At 49.2% G+C, this 22,208-nt stretch overlaps 1 protein-coding gene across 3 annotated transcripts in view; it reads left to right on the forward strand.

Moving 5' to 3' along the window:
- Window positions 1-22,208, forward strand: part of Txnrd2 (thioredoxin reductase 2) — a 53,487-nt gene that overhangs the window by 2,973 nt on the left and 28,306 nt on the right. Inside the window, exons 2-8 of one of the 3 annotated variants that reach the window (XM_052740271.1) lie at window positions 925-993; window positions 6,736-6,792; window positions 7,533-7,677; window positions 8,139-8,213; window positions 10,168-10,246; window positions 11,061-11,123; window positions 15,093-15,163. In XM_052740271.1, coding sequence (XP_052596231.1) covers window positions 925-993; window positions 6,736-6,792; window positions 7,533-7,677; window positions 8,139-8,213; window positions 10,168-10,246; window positions 11,061-11,123; window positions 15,093-15,163 — 559 coding nt within the window. Of the gene's footprint in view, window positions 1-924; window positions 994-6,735; window positions 6,793-7,532; window positions 7,678-8,107; window positions 8,214-10,167; window positions 10,247-11,060; window positions 11,124-15,092; window positions 15,164-22,208 lie in introns of those variants that run through there. The other 2 variants (XM_052740272.1, XM_052740273.1) reach the window with 2 other exon arrangements.

Below are 22,208 nucleotides of genomic sequence, written 5' to 3' on the forward strand. Positions count from 1 at the left end.
GGCCTCAGGGAAGAGAGACCCAGTAGGAGCCCCACTCTGGCCACAGGAAGGACAGGTGTCCTCAATGGAAGGTAGGAGCCTTTTCTAGGGATCTAGGATCCCCCACCTCTGTCACCCAAATGCAAGGCTGGTCCTCTCTAGGGCTGAGGGGCAACTTGCCTCCTAGCACTTAATTTCTTTTCTTCTCTAGGATCACATCAAAGCCATCAAATAATTTGTAACCGTCGGGGCCTTTTCAGAACTTGAGCCTGGGGTAGATTCAGTTGTGGGGCTGCAAACCGGGGGCCACCTCTCACCTTCAGCTGTGTGCTCCTGTAGTGGGGTGCACGCCAGTGACCTTGAGGGCTATGGGAGCCCCAGGGTTTTCTCTGCAGCCTTGTCTACTTTGGGTGGGTACAAAGGCAGGTGTGGCCATTAAAAACTGTTCCTTTTACATTTGATTTATGTATTTACTTAGTGTGTTTATGGGTGTGGGTGCACACATGCTCCTGACACACATGTGGAGGTCAGAGGACAACTCTGAGACTCCTGGCTGTATGGGCCCTGGGCCTCTGTGTGGGAGGGCTACAGAGAAAGTCATGATTGCTATAATGAAGAACTGCCTTTACCACTGAAGAGCTTGTAGACCGAATGACAGTGTTTTTGTTCTGTCTGGCTCAGGACTCTGGGTGAAGTCTTAGGTTCTGAGACTCCTTTGGGCACTTAGGGAGATTCTCTGCAAAGATGGTCACATACCCTGACAGCCTGCTTCATCACACCCTGGTTTCTGATTTGTGTAGACAGTGTGGTCACCCTGACTGCCCCAGGTAGGGTTCCCCATCCTGATAAGCTTTGTACCACCTACAACTGTATGGAGCCACTGGCCCTTCAGAGAGCAAGGTCAGGGCTGGCTCCTGAACCCTCTTACCTTTTGTTCTTCCTCAGCAGGGCAGCAGAGCTTCGATCTCTTGGTGATTGGTGGGGGATCCGGTGGCCTAGCTTGTGCCAAGGAAGGTATGTATTTTGTGTTTGATTCCCTTCTGCTGTGTTGGGGCCTGGAAGCTTTTGGGTCTCCTAGGAGAAGGTGGCACTGTGGGGACAGGCCACATGTCCAGAAGCAGATGCCATGGGACAGATGTCTCCTCTAATCTGGAATCCACACAGATCCTGAGTCTGGCTTCTCCTGAGAGTGGCATAGTCCCATCCCCATTTGTTTGTCTTAAATTTATTTTTATTACATTAAATTACATGTGTATGCCTCTGTGATTGTGAGTGTAGGTTCTCACAGAGTCCAGAAGAGGGCACCAGATCCCTGGAGCTGGAGTTACAGTCCTGTAACTGGAGTTACAGGACGAAAAGGAGGCATGGAGAGAGTCTCTTAAGAGTCAGAGTCTCTTAAAAGATACCAGGAGGACACTGGTGAGGGTGCAGAGTCATTTGTAGTGAATACCTTAGGATACTTAGATGCTAGGACCATGGGCTGACCACCAAGGACAGCAGCAGGTATGGAGTGGAGCTGACTTAAGCTACAAGAAGACTGGTGTGCTGTGCAGGGCCTGGAGAGGCGCAGCCTGTGTGTGCTTGGAGCGTGGAGCTGGAGAGGCAGAGCTGCTTAAGGCCTCTGGAGTGCAGAGATCACCAGTGAGCCCCAGACCTTGAATAAATAATTACAGAATTTGATTTACACTGCTAGATGTTGGTTTTGCTTTGATTTAATTGTAAGTGTGCCCAGGTTCTTCCTTTTGGAATAATTTTTTAAATTTATTTTATAGGAGCCCACAGTTGAGAGACTTTGAAATTTTAAAGAGATATTGGACTTTTAAAGAGACCTTGGACTTTTAAAGTATTGACATTTTTTAAAGTCTGTGGAGCTTTTAAAATTGTATTAATTTTGGCTGGAGAGATGGCTTAGAGGTTAAGAGCACTGGCTGCACTTTCAAAAGACCCAGGTTCATTTCCCGGCACCCACATAGCAGCTCACAACTGTCTGTAACTCTAGTTTCAGGTGATCTGACATCTTCACATCAAAGCACATAAAATAAAATTAAATAAATTATTTTTAAAAATTGTATTAAATTTATATTGTGATATTAACATGAGCTCTCGGAGATAATGGGAAAGTTTATGGTTTATGGTTGTGTGTCAGACTGACAAGGGGTCAATTGTGCTGGTTAGTTTTTGTCTGCTTTACGGAAGCTAGAGTCATCTGGGAAGAGGAAGTGTCAATTGAGAAACTGCCTCCAGGAGATAGGCAGGTGGTTGATGTGGAAGGGTCCAGCCCACTCTGGGCACACCACTCTTAGCTAGGTGGTCTTGTTTGTATAAGAAATGTAGCTGATCAAGCCAGAGGGAGCCAGCCAGTAAGCAGCACTCCTCCATGGCCTCTGCACTAGCTCCTGCCTCCAGGTTCCTGCCGAGACCTCCTGCCCTACTCCCCTCAGTGACGGGCTGTGGCATGAAGTACAAGCCAAACAAACCCCTTCCTCCCCAAACGGCTTCGGTTAGAATGTTCTAACACGGCAATAGTTAAGAAACTAAAACTCACACACTAAAAACTGTAAGGTGAGCAAGGAGGTGCCCACCTCTGACCCTAGCACTTCAGAGGCATAGGCAGAAGGATGCAGAATCTGAGGCCAGCCTGGGCTACACAATGGGACTCTCTCCAAAAAATTCTTTATTTTTATTTTTACTTATTTATTAGGTTTTTCTGAGACAAGTTCTCTCTATTATGCAGCTCTGGCTACCCTGAAACTTGCTATGTAGACTAGGCTGGTCTCTAATTCACAGAGATCCAACTGCCTCTGTGCCCTGAGTGCTGGGATTACAGGAATACACCACCACACCTGGCAAAAAAAAAATTTTTTTTATTTAAAAAAAAATTTTTATTCCTTTTCCATACCAATCACAGATCCCCCTCTCATCGATCCTCCCACTCCCGCCCACAATATTTTAAATTGATTTATTTTGTGTTTATGTGTGTGCGCATATGCATGTACACCACATGCATGCAGGTGCCCATGGAAACCAGAAGAAATTAGATCCTTTGGACTGGAGTTACGGGCAGTTGTGAGCTGCCTAACACAGGTGCTGGGAACCAAACCCAGGTCCTCTGCAATAGCAACAAGTGCACTTGGCAAGCTGAGGCAAAGGATCAGGAGTTAAAGGCCAGACTCAGCTATATAGCAAGTTCCAGGCCATCAAGGGCCATACTGGAACCTGCCTCACACAAAACAAAACAAGGGGAAAGGAAGCTGGGAATAGTAATGGGCTGAACTGTATCCTCCCTGTTAAAATTCAGTCTCGGCCCTCAGTACCAAGGAATATATTTGGAGATAAAGACACACACACACACTCAGGATCCGAGAGATGGCTCAGCAGCTGAGAGCACTTGTTGCTCTTACAGAGAAACAGGGTTCAGTTCCAGCACTCACAAGGCAGGTCACAAACATCTGTAACTCCAGTCCTAGGGGATCCAACACCCTCTTCTGGCCTCTCTGGACACAGACGCCAGGCACACAATGCACACATCTATGCACAGGCAAAGCAGTCATGCACATTGAAAAAAGAAGAACACATATCCACATGCAGGTGAACAGACGAGATATGGTCTACCATGTGCTGTCCCAATGCAGTAAGAACAAACTACATACACTCTCTGAATGGTCAAGACTCAAACTAACAATGCCTGGGCTGGAGAGAGAGATGGCTCAGTGGTTAAAAGCACATATTGTTCCTCCAAAGGACTCAAGTTCAATTCCCAGCACTCATGTTGGGTAGTTCACAAGCTTTCAACTCCAGTCCCAGAGAAATCGGGCATCTCTGGCCACTGACAGGTCCTGCACATGTGTGTACAGACCCACACACAGACACTCACAATTAAAAATAGTAAAAATAAATATTAAAAAAATAGTGACGCCGAGGAAAAGGAGCCAGAGTAGTAAAGTACAGAGTGACTTCCACTCCCGCACACTTTACCAAGTGGCAAGCACCTACAGTGGGAAAAAGCAGGCCAGTGGTTGCCTGGGGGGCAGGAGAGGGAAGGCAGGAATTACCATGCTCTCTGGGAGCTGGACATTGTAATAGCCTGGGTGCTGGGCATTGTAATAGCCACACACTCAAATCCAGGTCAGAGACTCAACCTTCAGTACCAAGGACTATGACTATATTTGGAGAAAAAGTTAAACTAGGTCACAGGGTGACTGGTACCATGTCCAACTGTAAGGAGAGATTAGGGTACAGAAACAGGGGAGTATACATGAAGATATGACAAGCAGAGAAGCCACAAGGAGCTGGTCCTGCTGACACTTTGGTCTTAGACTGCTAGCATCCAGAACCTCAGTCAGTACAAGGCTGTAGTTATACAGCCCACTCAGAGTGGGTGAGGGGCGTCAGGGACAGTCACCATCCTCACCATAGTTCAGGTTTCACAGACACACCCACCTGTGAGACTGCTCACTTGATTTTATTTACTTATTTACTTTGAAACAGGGTCTCACTGTTACCCAGGCTGATCTCAAACTCTGAGACTCAAGTGATCCTCCTGCCTCAGCCTCCTGAATAGCTAGAATCACAGATGTTCATGACCAGGCCCAGCCTCAAGTCATCCACTTTAAATATGTACTGGTTTATTGTCTATCAATTCTCATTAAAGTGGGACTCCACCTCAGAAACACGAACAAAAATGTGGAGCTGCAGGGATGGCTGAGTGGTTAAGAGAGCGGACTGCTCCTACAGAGGACCTGAGTTCAGTTCCCAGCACCTCTGTTTGATGGTTCACAACTGTAACTGGAGTTACAGCCTCCAAACCAGTACTATATGGCATACTCTTATATATTACCAGGGTTTGCTGCCAGCTTGAGAGGCAGTCTTGGCCCCTTTGGACCACAGCTTCTGACTATTGATCCATAGGAAACACTCCCTGAAAGATTTTTGCTGGTCAATGATGCTGGTCTCTTAACTGATTTCTCAGCTCCAGCTGACCAGCATCTACTGTCCAAGTAAAGCAAAGGTTTCACTTGAGCAGTGCTGGTCTCTTCTCAGTCACAACTGATTCCTCATCGCCAGCCGATCAGAAACCATAGAGTCTTGATTCAAATATATCACATGAGCGACCCTGATAGTCTTTGAGGGACACTCAGACTTCCTATGAAACATCATAAGCCAGGCCTGCATCTTCTGCATTTCTCCCCAAAGCTCCCACACAACAGCCACTTAAGCTCTCCTTTACCACTCAATGGCTTTCCAGCCTGAAGTTGCAAACATTTCTACAGTCCACCCCCGAAACAAGATGGTCAAGTCTTCACAGCAGTATCATCTCACAATCCCGATACTGGTTTCTGTTTCTGGTTTGCCTTCTATTGCTGTGATAAAGCATTCTGATCAAAAGGATCCTGGGAGCCAGCGGTGGTGGCACACACCTTTAATCCCAGCACTCGGGAGGCAGAGGCAGGTGGATCTCTGTGAGTTCAAGGCCAGCCTGGTCTACAGAGTGAGTTCCAGGACAGGTAGGGCTACACAGAAAAAACCCTGTCTCAAAAACCAAGCAAAGAAACAAACAAAAGAGGAGACTGTGGAGAAAAGGGTTTTTGTCTGGTTTACACTTCTATGCCACAGTCTGTAGTTAAGGGACCTCAGGGCAGGAGCTCACGGCAGAGACCTGGAGTCAGGAACTGAAGCAGCGTCCGTGGAGCAGTGCTGCTTACTAGATTGCTCCCCCAGGCTTTCTGAGTTTGATTTTTTTATAAACCTTAGGACTACCTGGCTTAGGGTGGCTTGACCACAGTGGGTTGAATCCTCCCACAACAACCATTAATCAAGAATATCCCACAGCCTGGCCAGTCTGATGGAGGCATTTCCTCAGTTGAGGTCCTGCTACCCAGCTGACTTTAGCTTGTGTCAAGTTGACAAAAACCAACTCATGTTGCAAGCCACATCTTTTGCCATCTTTATCCCCAAGAGTCTCCTTTTTTATCGCTGTTTTATTGAGATATGTGACATATTCATTGTCCACTCATTTAAAGTGAGTTCTTCAGGGTTTGGTATACTCACAGGGTTGCATAGCCACAGCCACAGTTTTAGAAGGTTTTCATCTCCCCTGGGTACTTCATACTCACTCGTAGTCACCCTCCCCATGCCTTCATCCTTTCCCCTCCCTGAGCCTTGTCACCGCTCTCCGCTTCCCATCTCAGCGGACTCTTAACACTTCATATCGATGGGGTCATCTGTGATCTTTTATTTCTTTCCCTGACTGTGATGTCATCTATGTTCATTCATGACGTAGTGTGTCTCAGGGCGTCCCTCTTCATGGCTGAGTAACGTCATACACTCCCACCAGCTCCAGTTCCCCCCTCACCTCTGGCTGACATGTGTTCCTTGTGTGTTATGGCCGTTCTGTAGATGGCTAGTGAGGATGACGTCATGTGCTCTAGGTGGGGCCTGGGCTCACACTGAACTTCCAAGCCTACAGTAGGTGGGAGCAGGAATCTGAAAGGGGGCATCCATCCTAGCACTGCCTCAGTGAGGGGTGTGAAGACTGGAGTCTGCAGAGAGGCTGGAGGCTCCTGTCTGCAGGCAGCAAGCCGGGAGGGTACCGGGAAGGGCAGGTGATGGACAAGGAGAAGGAACAGCACACACACTTGACCTCCATGCTCAGGTGTTGGCCTGGACCCCCAGCCTCCTCCTGGGCCTCAGGGGCTCCTGGGAAGCTCCATGCTGGTTTCTGGCTGTGCTCACCTGTGGATGTCTTTGTCATTTCAGCTGCTCAGCTGGGAAGGAAGGTGGCAGTGGCTGACTATGTGGAACCCTCCCCCCGAGGTAGGCAGCTGGACAGAGCCCTCCGTCCTAGAGAAAGGGGTACATAGTAGGGACTCAGCTCACCTTCTGCTTACACTGACTCATTCCCCTTTGCCCGCCGTCTCCCTAGGGGGTCCTGTTCAACATACAGACATTTCTATAAAGTTGTTATTTAAAAAAATCACTGCTGGAGTGATGGGTCAATGGTCAAGAGCCCTGGCTGCTCTTCCAGAGGACTGAGGTTCAATTCCTAGCACCCACCTGGTGGCTCACAACCGGCTCTAACTCCAGTCTTAGGGGATCTGACACCCTCTTCTGGTGTCTGTGAGCACTGCACCCATGTGGTTCACACACATACATGTACATAAAACACCCATATTCACAAAAATGATAAATAAAATGTTCAAAAATTTTTTTTAAAAATGACTCTGAGTGTAGACAGAGGGAACAAATCCACATGGGAAGGTTCCCCTGGGCCAAGTTCAAGTCACAAAATAGCAACCCCCTAAAGGCATTCTTAACCTGTAGTGTAAAAGCCTCTTGCATTCCCCTACGTGGGAAGTCAAATCCACTCCTACCAGGGCCTGGGTGACAGAATACTTCCCTGGTATGTGTAAAGACTTGGGTTTTGTCCCCTGCAACACACATACATGCATACACATACACACACACACACACACACACACACACGCACGCACTCATGTGTGTGCACACACACACACATATATGCATACGCACACATGCTTTTTCTGACATTCCAGGTACCAGGTGGGGCCTTGGTGGTACCTGTGTCAACGTGGGTTGCATACCCAAGAAGCTGATGCATCAGGCTGCACTGCTGGGGGACATGATCAGAGATGCTGACCACTATGGCTGGGAGGTGGCCCAGCCCATCCAGCACAACTGGTGAGGAGGCCTTGCTGTGGGGTCCCCTTGGGAGGGAGATCTGCTGTCTGCCGCTTATCCCAGGGAGCAGCTCTAGTGGCGCTCAGTGGTGGTGGTGGGCGAGGGCAGCCAACATAGTGAGCACTCTCCAGCAACTTCTGGTCATCACCAGAGGAAGAACACACTAAATTCCCTGGGTAGAGAGAGCCCAGGATTCTACAGTCCCAAAGCCTGGTCAGAGGCAGGGCAGCCTGGGGGTGAGTGTCAGGCTTCAGCCCTGAAACACCTCAGAAGACCGGGTGTGGTGCACACCTGGTGCCCAGGAATCAGAAGGCTGAGACAGGAGGATCTTAAGTTTGAGGCCAGCCTGAGCTACTTAGCGAAACCCTGCTCCCCTCCAAAAATACAGCAAAGTAAAATAACCACAGCTCTGCCTCCTGATATTCTGCAGATTTCATGGGTGTGTGTGTGTGTGTCAACAGGAAGAAAATGGCAGAAGCTGTGCAAAACCATGTGAAGTCCTTGAACTGGGGTCACCGAGTCCAACTTCAGGACAGGTACTGAAACTCCCAGGACTCAGTGGCCCTGGCAGGGCCACCCTCCTGGCCGTGCAGTCATTTTGTACCTGTGAAGGTGTTCACGTGCAGCACAGTCCCTCGCAGTGAGAACAGGACGGTTCTTGTGCCGCGGCGGGGCGGAGACTGATCAGTGCTGTGGGAAGTGAGGAAACAGCAGCATGAAGGGCTGTGCTGCCTGGAGCTGGGGGAGAGGGTGACGCCGCAGCAGAGACCTCAGCCCGGGGCTGCGATGGGACTGGACTGGTGGGCAGTGAGAGGCTGGCCCCGACAGGACGCATCCCTTAGGCAGGCCACTGTGGCCCTCCACAGTTTGGAGGGGAGAGCCTGGTGAGCCCTAAGTCAGGCAGCAGAGGGGCAGGAGGGTGTTTCTGTGTGTGTGTGTGTGTGTGTGTGTGTGTGTGTGTGTGTGTGTGTGTGTGTGTGAGTATGTGTGTGTGTGTGTGTGTGTGTTTGCCTGCATGTATATCTGTGCACTGTTTGTGTGCTTGTTGCCTACTGAGGTCAGAAGAGGGTGTTGGGTCCCCGGAAACTGGAGTTACAGATGGTTGTGAGCCACCATATGGTGCTGGCCTCAAACCCCACTCTCTGGAAGAGCAGCCCGTGCTCCTAACCACTGAGCCACCTCTCCAGTGCTGCATGGTTGTCATGTGTCTGTGTTGTAAGACTGTTCTTGATTGTCATGGTGAGTGAAAGACAGCCCAGCAAGGCCAGGGAGAGGCACATGGACACTGACAGTCACTGCTACCATGGGGCCTTTCAAATGGGAAGGTGGGTCGCTCTGCCCACCACATACCTGGCCACACCGTGCCACAGCCTCGCTGTGCCTGTGCTCCTGGCCTCTTGGGTGACACACACATGGTGGACACTTCATGGAGCCTCCCTCTGGGAGGCCGGTCAGTCATGGCTCTGTCCCTGTCTTGACATGTGTGGTTGCCGTGTGTCAGGGAAGCCAGAGTGACAGGCGGGGTGCTCCTGCTTTCCAGCGTAGTCCCCACTCACACTTGCTGGGGACGGGGGTGGGGTGGGATACAGGCAGCTGGCCCTGGGCTGGATTGGGTCTCAAAATCTTTACATGTGTTTGTTTCTCGTGTGCATGATGCCTAGCTTCAGAGTCTGCCTCCTAGCAGCCTGCAGGGCACTGTCCGGTAACCAGCCCTGGAGGCCGAGTCTGTGGAGGAAATGTTGAAAGAGCCTTCATTTTAGAGACAGGTGTGGTGGTGCACACCTGTAATCCTGGGTTTACAGACACTGTGGAGGTGGAGACAGGACTATCAGGAGTTCAAAGTCATCCTTGGCTACATAGTGCATATGCTGGCTGGTTTTGTGTCCACTTGACACAAGCTAGACTCATCTGAGAGGAGGAAGCCTCAGTTGAGAAAATGTCTCCATAAGCTGGAGCTGTAGACAAGCCTGTAGGACATTTTCTTAATTACTGATTGATGGGGGGGGGCCCAGCCCTTTGTGAATGGTGGCACCTGAGAGCTAGTAACCCTGGGTTATAAAAGGAAGCAGACTGAAGGGCAGGTTGTGGTGGCACACCTTTAGTCCCAGCACTGAGGAGGCAGAAGCAGGAGGTTCTCTGAGTTCAGGGCCAGCCTGGTCTACATGGGGATTTTCAGGACAGTCAGAGCCACACAGAGAAACCCTGTCTCAAAAAAACAAAAACAAAAAGAGAGGACAAGCTGACAAGGCAGTAGTCAGCACCTGTTCATGGTTAGAGCATCAGCCCTGCTCCAGGATCCAGCCCTGACTTCCTCAGTGAGGGACGGTGACGTGAAGCAGAACAAACCCTTTCCTTCACAAGGGGCGTTGGGTCGTGTGTTTCCACAGCAGCAGAAACCTAACTAAGACTGGGCTTGATGCTACAGGAGAATACATGAGACCTTGTCTCAAAAAATGAAATAAAAAATAAAACCTTATTTTTGTATTTCAGGAAAGTCAAGTACTTTAACATCAAAGCCAGCTTTGTGAACGAACACACTGTTTGCGGTGTTGATAAAGGTGGGAAGGCGGTAAGTGTCCAGTGGTGCCTTTCATGGCTCCTCTGGTGCCTGATCCCAGTGTGGTTTGGTCTAGGTGGTGGTCTGGTGTTAACAGCTGCCTTTGAGGTCACACCTCTTTAGCTCTGGTACACAGGTCACAGCGGGTGCAGTGAGCAAGCCTGAGATCCCAGCACTTGGGGGCAGAAACAGGATCTTGAGTCCCAGACCAGCCCTGGGCTCTATAGTGGGACCATGTCTCCCCAACAGACACACACACACACACACACACACATATTCCTGAATACATAGACACATTCACACACACATACACACACATTTCTGCATACACAGACACACACACATGCACACACATGTACACACACAGACACATGCACCCTCACACACAGACACACAGACACATACACACAGACACACAGACACATGCACACACACAGTTCAAACAGAGCTGGGGACATAGCTCGGGCAAAAAGGCTTACCTAACGTGAGTCTTCAGCTACACAGTTCCTTCGTTAAGCAGCTCAACATAGCTGACTGTCCTGCAGCTTGGGGTAATGACAGAGATCGCAGCCGCTCCCTTCCTGCAGTGTTTGTGGGCTCTGAGGAGGCATGGTATTTGCAAAGGCCTTGTACACAATAAAGTGCTTGGAGCTGGAACACCTTCCTGCCCCTCCTGTTCTGTGGACATTGTGAGACGCAGAGATACGGGCACAGCATCCACACTGCACTGTAGGGGACCCAGGACCACTGCCCAGCCACCCACAGGCATTTGAGCCTTTGGCAACTGATGGCACTTTTTGACCCACGGTTTTCTGTTTATCCTCAGACCCTGCTCTCAGCTGACCACATAGTCATCGCTACAGGAGGGCGGCCGAGGTACCCCACACAAGTGAGTGCCTTGCTGTGTGAGTGCCTCATTCCTCTGAGATTTTCCTTCCCCGTTTCCAGGCCTTCCAGAACTCACTCTGCTGAAATGGGTCTTCAGGCCCCTCCATGGCAGTGCCTCAGGATCACCCACACTGCAGGCTCCTGTGTCCCTCCCTCTGTGTTTAGATGTGTTGTCCAGTCTGGTTCCGAACACCAGGGTTCCAGTGACCCTCCACCTCAGCCTAGAGTAGCTGTGACATCACCCGGGCCTGTGTGTCATTGCGCCCCCCCCTCCGCCCCCCATCCCCCTCCACACCCCCATCCCCGTCCCCCGCCCCCTCCCCCCTCCCCCCCGTCCCGTCCCGTCCCCCTCTCCCCCGTCCCCCTTCCCCCGTCCCCCCCCTCGTCCCCCCCCACGTCCCGTCCCCCTCTCCCCCGTCCCCCCTCCCCCGTCCCCCCCCTCGTCAATTGCTTCTCTCTTTAACATCAAAATGCTGGGCCTCCAGGACCTCAGTCTTGTTCTTCACTTTCCTCTTCCCCCACTCTTTGAAGGTTTGAAGTACAGCCCTCTTTGTGAGGCACCATAGGTTTCACTACACTCTGAGTTGCCCTCTCCTCCACCCTCCGTCTCTAGCGCCTTTCCAAAGTTCCAGGCTGATACTTTACTACACAGTTCCCCTGGTCTCCAGATTCCAGGCGCCTCGTAGAGGTGATAGCTGTGCTTTTTCTTTTTTAAACATTAATTGTATTGATTTATTACATTCATGATATTATGTCCTGATACTACTGTCCATTTGTGGGGCTTTTCTATCACACAAAACAGAGATTCTGTACTTAGGAAATCGTTGCTCTATATTCCTTTCTTCTCCATCTTGAGATAACATCTAATCTTTCTGTCTCTATGAATTTGTATATTCTATATATTTCATGTAATACAATTCTATAGAATTTTCCTTTTTTGATGTAAAAACATTTTATATACAACTGTAGGAGAAATAATACACAGATAGCATGAACATAAAAACAGGTTATAATTCAAAAATCTAGGGTTATTTGAAACTGGAAAATATTTTCTCTGTAGAAAATAGTAAAAATGATAACATTTCCCAATAAGCCCTTTTAAGCCAAATAATACATATACATATATATATACTATATATATGTATATATAATATACATAATATATAATTGATTAGATTCTGGGATACAGAAGAAACCTATCTTCATCTGTTCAGAGAGCTATGTATTACTTAAGTTGTGTGAGATTCCTATTCATCTTCCCCTTCACTGTTGGATTTACAGCAGACATTTTTCTATAGCCTAATCCATAATCTAACAAGTTTTTAGCCTCCTCTCCTGAAAGTATGGCCAGCATTTTCTTTCATCAGCTTGATATGGTACAAATTCTTATCCTAATTGTGAAATGTTTCACTAAAGATTGCCCAGTGATTGGACAAAACCGAAACTTATTATAAGCCACAGTCATCCTACGGTCCTCTCTGCTAGGTAGCCTCCCTGGATCTGTGGGTTGCAGTCTGGTTGTCCTTTGCTTTACATCTAGTATCCACTTAAGAGTGAGCACATACCATGTTTGTCCTTCTGAGTCTGGGTTACCTCACTCAGGATGATATTTTCTAGTTCCATCCATTTGCCTGCAAATTTCATGATGTCATTGTTTTTCTCTGCTGAGTAGTACTCCATTGTGTATATATACCACATTTTCTTAATCCATTCTTCAGTTGATGGGCATCTAGGTTGTTTCCAGGTTCTGGCTATTACAAATAATGCTGCTATGAACATAGTTGAGCATGTATCTTTGTGGTATGATTGAGCATTCCTTGGGTATATGCCCAAGAGTGGTATAGCTGGGTCTTGAGGTAGATCGATTCCCAATTTTCTGAGAAACCGCCATACTGATTTCCACAGTGGTTGTACAAGTTTGCACTCCCACCAACAGTGGAGGAGTGTTCCCCTTGCTCCGCATCCTCTCCAACATAGACTGTCATTAGTGTTTTTGATCTTAGCCATTCTGACAGGTGTAAGGTGGTATCTCAGTCATTTTGATATGTATTTCTCTGATGACTAATGATGTTGAGCATTTCCTTAAATGTCTTTCAGCCATTTTCTTGTGTAATATCAAAAGGACCAGCCTTAATATTATACATCCCAGGGGCTCAGGAGAGAAAACTATGAACAGTGAGGACTATTTTCGGGAAAATAGAATCTCAGCACACTGAGCTCTTTAGTCCATTCACGTTAATTCCTCCTGGATAACATCCTGTTTACACAGCTTCAGTTCTGTTCTCGTGCCTAGCTCCTTTCTTGCCTGATTTCTCTCTATATTTATCTACTGCTCCCTCTAAGTTCTATCTTAAGTCCCTCATCTGAATTCTGCCTCATCTAGGTCCTTTTCTTCTTTTTCTTACCCAGTTAGTACTTCCCCATCTGACTCTTCCTCAGCTTCCATCTCATCCACACGTTCTCTCTGGTCAAAATCTTCCGTGTCTTGCCAGTACCAAGCTATTTTTATTACTATAGCTCTATAGTAGAGCTTGATGTCAGGGATGGTGATGCCTCCAAAGGTTGCTTTATTATAAAGGATTATTTTAGCTATCCTGGATTTTTTGTTTTTCCATATGAAGTTGACTATTGTTCTTTCCAAGTCTGTGAAGAATTGTGTTGGGATTTTGATGGGGATTGCATTGAATCTATAGATTGCTTTTGATAAGATTGCCATTTTTACTATGTTAATCCTGCCTCTCCATCAACATAGGAGATCTTTCCATTTTCTGATATCTTCTTCAATTTCTTTCTTCAGAGACTTAAAGTTCTTGTCACGCAGGTCCTTCACTTGCTTAGTTAGAGTTACCCCAAGGTATTTTATATTATTTTTTGTGACAGCTCACTTCACCAGCGTATATACTCAGTGTTTACTCATAGATGTGTCAGCTTCTCCTTTTCTAAGGCTGAATAATATTTCATTTTATGCAGATCCAGCTTTTGTTTATCCACCTGTCCATTAGTGAATATCTCGGTTGCTTCCTCTTTTTAGCTACTATGAACCATGATGTGCCATGAGCATCCATGTCAAAGGTTTTGATGGAGCTTGTTTTCACTTCTCTTGGGTATTTATTAAGAACAGAAGTTAGAGCTGGGTGGTGGTGGCGCACGCCTTTAATTCCCTCACTCCAGAGGCAGAGGCAGGCAGTTCTGTGAGTTCAAGGCCAGCCTGGTCTACAGAGCGAGTTCCAGGACAGCCGGGGCACTGGTACACAGAGAAACCCTGTGTCAAAAATCCAAAACCAAAGCAAAACCAAAACAATGGAAGTTAGATCACATGATCGTTCGACTTAGCCTTTTGAGAGACGACTAGCTTGTTTTCCAGAGGCCATACTGCATTTGCTCCCTGCGGCTGTATCTGGAAGTCAGTTTCTGATCCCCTCACATAGTTCAGGTCTTCTGGTGAAAGCAGAATATTTCAAGTAACTTATGTGGTAACTACTACCAGGATTTTGTCAATGCTGGGTGACTCCTCAGAGCCAGTGTTCTGAAGCGTTTCCTTTTTGTCATGTGTGGTCACTGGAGTCTACTTAATTAGCTTAGTGTCAGCTAAGGACTACAGAGGCTTCCTTTACAACTGGGAACTGTGAATCTCTGCATGCCTGTGGGAGCCTTGTCTACACTGCAGTCTGCATGCCTGTGGGATCCTTGTCTACACTGCAGTCTGCATGCCTGTGTCTTGGATCTGTATCAGTGTGAATAGGATGGAGCCACTGCTCCTGCCTTCCACGATGAAGGTGCACACTTGGAGAAGTGTGCATGGGTCACCTCCCATCCCCCACAGAGACACAACCTGAAGACAGGGATATAAGACAAGGAAGCTCCCCTCATGGGATTGAGTTGTTTCTGTAGAATGAGGGTGGCTTTTTCATAAGCCCTGGGGGACGTGCCAAGGGCAGTCTTGTCACGTGAATCTTCTCTTCCTCCCTAGATCAAAGGAGCTCTGGAATATGGAATCACAAGTGATGATATCTTCTGGCTGAAGGAATCCCCTGGGAAAACGTAAGGCCTGGGGTGTGCTGTGCTGGTGTGCCTGCTTTCTGCTCCTACTGGAGCTGTGGGATCATTATCTAAAAGAAGGGAAGACCCGTTTGCAGGGCTGCTAGTGCCCATGTCCCATGACCGTCTTGACGGTGATCACATGAGTGTTACAAAGAGCGAGTCCGCTGTCATGGGGGCAGAGGTGGTCAGCAGCATTCCCTGAGCCCGTGGTGCGCAGCAGATCCCCGCTGGATCTCTTGGTCATCTCTCCTGTCTGCTTTGTGCATTGATCATGCTCCAAGCTATGGCCAGGTGTGAAGGTGAGAGCAGCGTGTGCAAAGCACATGTGCAAATGCACCAGCCGCCCCAAGCTGATCCATCCTCGGATACTGATGCAGTGTGGCACAGGCTTCCTGCTTCTGGGACCAGACTGGCCACGAGAGGGCGGCAGAGGCTTGGATGATAACTGTTCCTTGCCAAGCTTGTGCCTTCTCTAGCAAATACTAATGGAAAAAAGTACCCCAGTGGTGGGCAGGCGTGCGAGTGTGTGTGCACGTGCGTGTGTGTGTGTGTGTGTGTGTGCACGTGTACACATATGTATGCATATAAATATGTGCATATATGCAGGCGTATATGGTGCGCATGTTGGAGCATAGGTATGAGGAGGTGACATGTATGTGTGCCCTGGACTACTTCAGTGAGTGCAAATCCTACCCCTAAATCTGGTGCTTGGGATTGAACCTAGGGCTTCACTAACGCCAGGCAAGCACTCTGCCTTTGAAGCTGTTGCCCAGCTCCAAACTTGTTTTTGTCATTGTTTGGGGACACGGTCTCTGTGTGGCCCTGGCTGTCCTGGAACTCTGTAGACCAGGCTGGCCTTGAACTCACAGAAATCCGCCTGCCTCTGCCTCTCGAGTGCTGAGATTAAAGGGGTGCGCCACCACTGCCTGGCTGTCAAGATCCTTTCAATTAATAAATAAATAAAAGCTTATTTGTTATTACATGTAGGTGTGTTTGTGGTGTGGGTGTGTGTTTGTGTATGTTTGTGGTGTGTGTTTATGTAGGGGGGGTGCATGCACATGTAAGCCACAGTGCACATGTGGAAGTCAGAGGGTAGTTTGGGATTTGGTTGTCTCCTTCCTCCTTTGTGTGGGTTCTTCAGATTAAACACAGGTCTCTAGGTTTGCAGAGCAAACCCTTTCCCCCACAGAGCCGCTTCATCAGGCCCACGCTGTTGGTTTAGTTGTTCAGTGTGTGGTTGCACACATGCCAGAATGTGCACGTGCAGGTCCGAGGACAGCTTACAGGAGGTGATCTTCTTCTTCTGCGCGTGGGTTCCAGAGGTCAAGATCAGGCTGTTAGCACTTTTCCTGCTGAGCCGTCTCACTGGCCCAGCTTCTTTCTTTGAGACAGGGGCTCATAGTCTTAGTCTGGCTTTGAGCTCATAATGTAGGCAAGGATCCTCCAGTCTGTACAAACTGGGTTCTGGAGTTACAGGCATGCTTCATCATGCCTGGCTGCTTCTTCCTTAAACAAACAAACCAAAAAAAAAAAAAAAAAAAAAACCAACGTTTTGGTGCTCCCTTTGTTTATTTTGTGTGTGTGTGTGTGTGTGTGTGTGTGTGTGTGTACACAGGTCATCAGGCTCACAGCTTCATCTTTACTCACGAAGCCACCTATCTGGCCCTTCCTCCTCCCTCACAGCTGAGCATCCTGCATCAGCATTTCACATCTTGTCAATCTGCTCATCCATGCGTCCATGATGGGCAGTGTGAATTGCACTGCTGTGAAGGTTATCCATGGACGTCTGTCTGTGTTCTGCTTTCCACTGGGTTGAGCATATACGTGGCAGTGGAATTGTGGCTTGTTGTGCTTATCAGACTACCTTCAGTAGCTCAACACTGTGCTCCAGCTGGAGGTGTGTCCAGTGATGAAGGTGCTTCCACTAGTGATGTGTTCAGTGGTGACGGTGTTCCCAGTGGTGGTGTTCCTATTAGTGATGGTGTTCCCGGTGGTGGTGTTCTCACTAGTGATGGTGTTCCCAGTGGTGGTGTTCCTACTAGTGATGGTGTTCCCGGTGGTGGTGTTCCTACCAGTGATGGTGTTCCCAGTGGTGGTGTTCTCACTAGTGATGGTGTTCCCAGTGGTGATACTCCCAGTGGTGATGTTCCCAGTGGTGATGTTATCAACAATGGTGTTCACCACTGGTGGTGTGAACACTGGTGGTATGAACACTCGTGGTGTTCCCAGTAGTGATGTTCTCACTAGTGATGGTGTTCCCAGTGGTGGTGTTCCTACTAGTGATGGTGTTCCCAGTAGTGATGTTCTCACTAGTGGTGGTGTTCACACTGGTGGTGTTCCCACTGGTGGTGTTCCCAGTGGTGGTGTGAATGCTGGTGGTGTTCACACTGGTGGTGTTCCCAGTAGTGATGTGAACACTGGTAGTGGGAACACCACCACTGGGAACACCACCAGTGTTGCTGACCTGCACGTTTGACCAACAGTGATCTTAGGCAGTTTATATACACCTGTAAGGAAGTCTTTCCTAGAAGCAGAGAGCAGCTGGGTCCCAGGGCCAGCACCCTTTGCTGACAGGCTAGCTGCCCCTGACCCTTGTGTCTGCTGCCTGCTTCCCTCATCCCCATAACATGGGCATTGTCTGCGTCCCTGTGAGACACAGAATTCCATGTGTGACTACAACTGTTGCTGTCCGAAGTCCCTCCCTCACACTGAGGCCGAGTTCATACTGGTTCATGATGACTCATGCTAGATTACCAAACTGTGATTTGCCCTTTGTCTTTTTAATTATTATTATTTTAAAAATTAGCCTGGGCTACCAAGTGAGTTCCAGGAAAGGCGCAAAGCTACACAGAGAAACCCTGTCTCGAAAAACCAAAAAAAAAAAAAAAAAAATTAGAGGCTGGGGAGATGGTTCAGCAGTTGGAGCACTGGCTGATCTTCCAGTGGACCTGGGTTCGGTTTCCAGCACCCACATGGCAGCTCACACCTGTCTCTAGCTCCAGTTCTAGGGCTTCTGACACCCTCACACAGACATACATGCAGGCCAAACCAATGAACACAAAGTAAAAGTAAATTATAATAAATATTATTTTATGTATATGAGTGTTTATGTATGTATGTATGTATGTATAGCACATACATGCCTGGTCCATGGAAATTAGAAGAGGACATCAGATCCCCTGGAACTGGAGTTATGGGTGACTATAAGCCACCCTGTGGGAGCTAGGGGTCAAACCTGAGTCCTCTGCAAGAGCAGCAAGTACTTTAGACCACGGAGCCATCCCTGTAACCCCTGCCTTTTGTCTCCTGCCTTTTTTGAATATTTATGCATTTAGTTAGGTTTTTGAGACAGTGTCACCTTGTGATCCAGCTGGTCTGGAACTCATTACACGGCCCAGGGTGACCTCAAACTTGTGATTCTCCTGCCTCGGCTTGCCAAGTATGTAGCGCATTACCCCATCTCTCAAATTCTTATTCTTATTTTATCTTTTGCAGTGCTGGAGCTCAAATGCAGGCCCTTATACATCCTAGCCACATGCTCCACCACTGATCGGCACTCCTACCCAAGGTTTTAATTTTTATGTCAGAACAATTACCATTTTCTTTTATGCCATAATTATTTCTAGGTGTGGGGCATCTGGACTTCCTAGGGCTATGCACCCAGAACACTACCCTGCTGAGTTCCAGCCCCCTGTCTGCTCCTCTAGCTTTGACTGTCTGCTAGGCTGAACACACTCTGCTTCCATGGGTCATCTTTTCATGTATAGAAGCCTCTTCTGAAGTTCAGTGTCAGTGTGTGGGTTACTCTTGTGGACCTTGGCCATATATCTGGCTGCCCCCCCCATCTCTTCCTTATCTTCCAGCTGGTTCAAATATCAGAGATGGCCCTCTGTTGTATACCATAAAGATTCTTTGTAACTTATAGATGTACAAATGGTTTCTTTCCCTTTTAGATGTAACCGAAGTCTCTCTTTGCTTTTAATGGCTTTTAGATTAATTACATGTTCAGAAGGGCCTGCCCCACCCCAGCTTGGTTTTTAGTTTGGTTTGGTTTTTAGTCACCTCTGCCTGGATGTTCTTTTATGTCTTGGGCCTGGTTGTGTTTGTCTGTGGAGCTGGGCTGCTGTGGTGCCTGCTGGTTGTCTGTGGCTGACCGTGGCCTGTGGAGCTGGGCTGCTGTGGTGCCTGTGGCTGACCGTGGCCTGTGGAGGTGGGCTGCTGTAGTGCCTGTGGCTGACCGTGGCCTGTGGAGGTGGCCTGCCGTGGTGCGCTGCTGTAGTGCCTGTGGCTGACCGTGGCCTGTGGAGGTGGCCTGCTGTGGTGCCTGTGGCTGACCGTGGCCTGTGGAGGTGGGCTGCTGCAGGGCCTGTGGCTGACCGTGGCCTGTGGAGGTGGCCTGCTGTGGTGCCTATGGCTGACCGTGGCCTGTGGAGCTGGGCTGCTGTGGTGCCTGTGGCTGACCATGGCCCCTTACCTGTCTGCAAGCAGTGCTGCTGCTGGGCATCGACACTAAGCCGGCTTCACTCCCTCTCTGTTTCTTTCACCCTGACTTCTTTGGGTGGCTCTTACTCTCCTGTCTTCCCATAATGCTCTTTGTGCTGGACCCAGTATGAACAGCACTGGAGCTGCAGAGGCCCTGGAAGCCAGCCTGCCCATCTCTAGTCTAGTCTAAGGCCCCCTTTCTGGGCTCAGGCCATTGTTCTGGCCTGTCTCTAAAGGTCAGCTTGCTTTTTCTGAGTTTTGGTCAGGCCCATTTCTGGGAAACTGACCTAATGCTATACATGTAATGCAGCCCAGCAAGAAACCACCCCCCACCCCAACCCTGGTAGCCCAGAAGTGGGGCCTTTCCGCTGTGACTGTGTGCTGGGGGCAGCTGGCTCAGCTGAAAAGATATGGCCCTCAGATAGTTTAGTCAGGAACAAAACTGCAGTATTTATTTTCTTCAGAAAAAAAACATTTAGAGTTTTTTTTTTTTTTTTAAGCTCCTTCGTGTAGATGGAATCTAGGTATGTTATTGTTTAAGAAAAAAAGTGTTTGTGGTGCATCAGTCACCCGTTTAGTTCTGAACATGATTTATGTGAGGAAATGGTTTTTTTTTAAAAAAAAATTAAGCTGGAGATATATCCCTGTACGATGCTTCTGTGAAAATGCGGCTTTGTCCAGGCTGTTAATGCAAGTTGTAACAGTGCGGCAGGGGAGGCAGTGTTTACATGTTACATTCCTCCGTGCAGTCAAAATAAGCCTGGAGGGTCTACAGTAGCATTTCTGTATTTTATCAGCTTGGGCTGGGGCAGAGGGGGAGGCCCTGCTCACACTTGGAGGGGCTGTTTCTGCTAGATTTATTTGCCTTATAAATATTCCCTGTGTTTATTTTAACTCGCCTTTAAAATGGAGCTGAAATTAATATGGATCCCAGGGCTGTCCCGCTGGCCCCAGGGTGCCTCCCAGAGGCGGGTGACACTCTGACACAGCTCATCCAGGAGGCCAGGTCAACAGCCAAGGGCGTGTGGCACCTCTGTGCCTGGCCTGAAGTGGGCACTGTGGCTGGCTGACAGTTGCTGAGGAAGGACCACATGGTCTTAGCCCCAGAACCTTGGTGGGATCAGCGGACTTCCAGAGCTCTCCTTCCTTCTGTCTACCTGGGCCCAGGTAGCAGCCAGGATTTCTTTTCTAGTGCATATATGTGGGGGTGGTGACCGACGCCGCTAGTTACCCATGAGGTGTGGTGAGCTCAGCATGGCAGCTGTAGCTGTCTGGGCTTCCAGGAGTACCTCCCACTGCCTTTGCCCCTGGGCATCAAGTGAGGGGCCCCGTTCCTCCTTGGGTGACATCTTGGTCTCAGACACCAGGGCTGGCCAGATGGCAGAGATGGGGCACTTTTGTCTGAGCCCTATCCATAGGAGACATGGTTAAGTGACAGCCTTCACCCAGCAGCTGGGTGCTGGCCAGGCAGGTCACACCTGTCAACTGTAGTAGAGGGAGCACCTGGCTAGAACCCAGGCTGTTAGCAACTTCATAGAAAGAACCCCTGAGCTTGCAGAGGTGGTCTCAGACTCCTTGTCCTGTCTTAGAGGGGCAGAGGCTGGGCAGTATGAGGCCCAGGGTAGGACTGCAAGTTGGCCCCTGCCCAGTCTTGGCCACCTAGCCACCAGTGTGTGCTGGGCCCGGTTGTCTTTTCCATTGGATGGAGAAGGGAGGAGGCGGGTAGCGAGGCCACAATACAGGGAAGAGTAGGTGGTGAGATAATGGCCACCGTGGAGAGGCACCCACTGCCAGAGAGGACAGTGTGAGCAGTGAGCGTGTGGAAGGTAGCTGATCCCCTGTGGTAAAACTGTCCCACTGATCTAGCAAGGCCCTACAGCGGGAGGATGTAGAGGTGAGAAAAGTGAGCCCTGCTTTAGGGCTGCAGGACTTGACATTGGAGTTCACTTACAGATCGTGGGGCCTGAACCAGGTGTGTGGTGACAAGGGAGTGGCAAGAGCTGGCCCTGCCTCTAACCCTGCAGCTCAGGCTGTCTCCTGCAAGCCCAGACCTCCAGAGAGCCTCGGTGCCCCACAGACTCTCAAGCCTGACCCCAACTGACCTGGCCCAGCACTCCTGACCCCTCTTTTCTGTATTTCCAGATACCCAAACCATGAAACAGGGTCCCACAGCCACCCTCTTCCGCCCCCCTCACCCCTGCAGGCTGATCAGTGGCTGCTGTTGCTAGGCTCGGTTTCTGGTCCCTGAGCTGGCACACTCAGGACCATGAGGAGGCCACAGTGAGCGAGCCGTGGCTCTGCAGCTCCTCTCACCCTGGGCCTGAGCCCCAGGGGCTGAGCTGCTGTTTCCAGGTAACAGTCACAACCTGCTTTGTTCCTGCTGTCCCTTCACACTGCTTCTGGTCCCCAAAAGACTTACGGAGCTTAGGGGCCGCCTCTGCCTCTGCTGTTAGACCCATTCAAACCATCCTGGCTACACACCACACTAGCCCTAGAAACGGTGGTGGCTGAGGCCAGCCCATGACTGTCCACTCCCATGTGCCCGTGCCAACCTCAGGCTTTC

Source organism: Peromyscus californicus, unplaced genomic scaffold, assembly GCF_007827085.1.
Source record: "Peromyscus californicus insignis strain IS unplaced genomic scaffold, ASM782708v3 Scaffold_16__1_contigs__length_79575227, whole genome shotgun sequence".
NCBI classification, from domain to species: domain Eukaryota; kingdom Metazoa; phylum Chordata; class Mammalia; order Rodentia; family Cricetidae; genus Peromyscus; species Peromyscus californicus.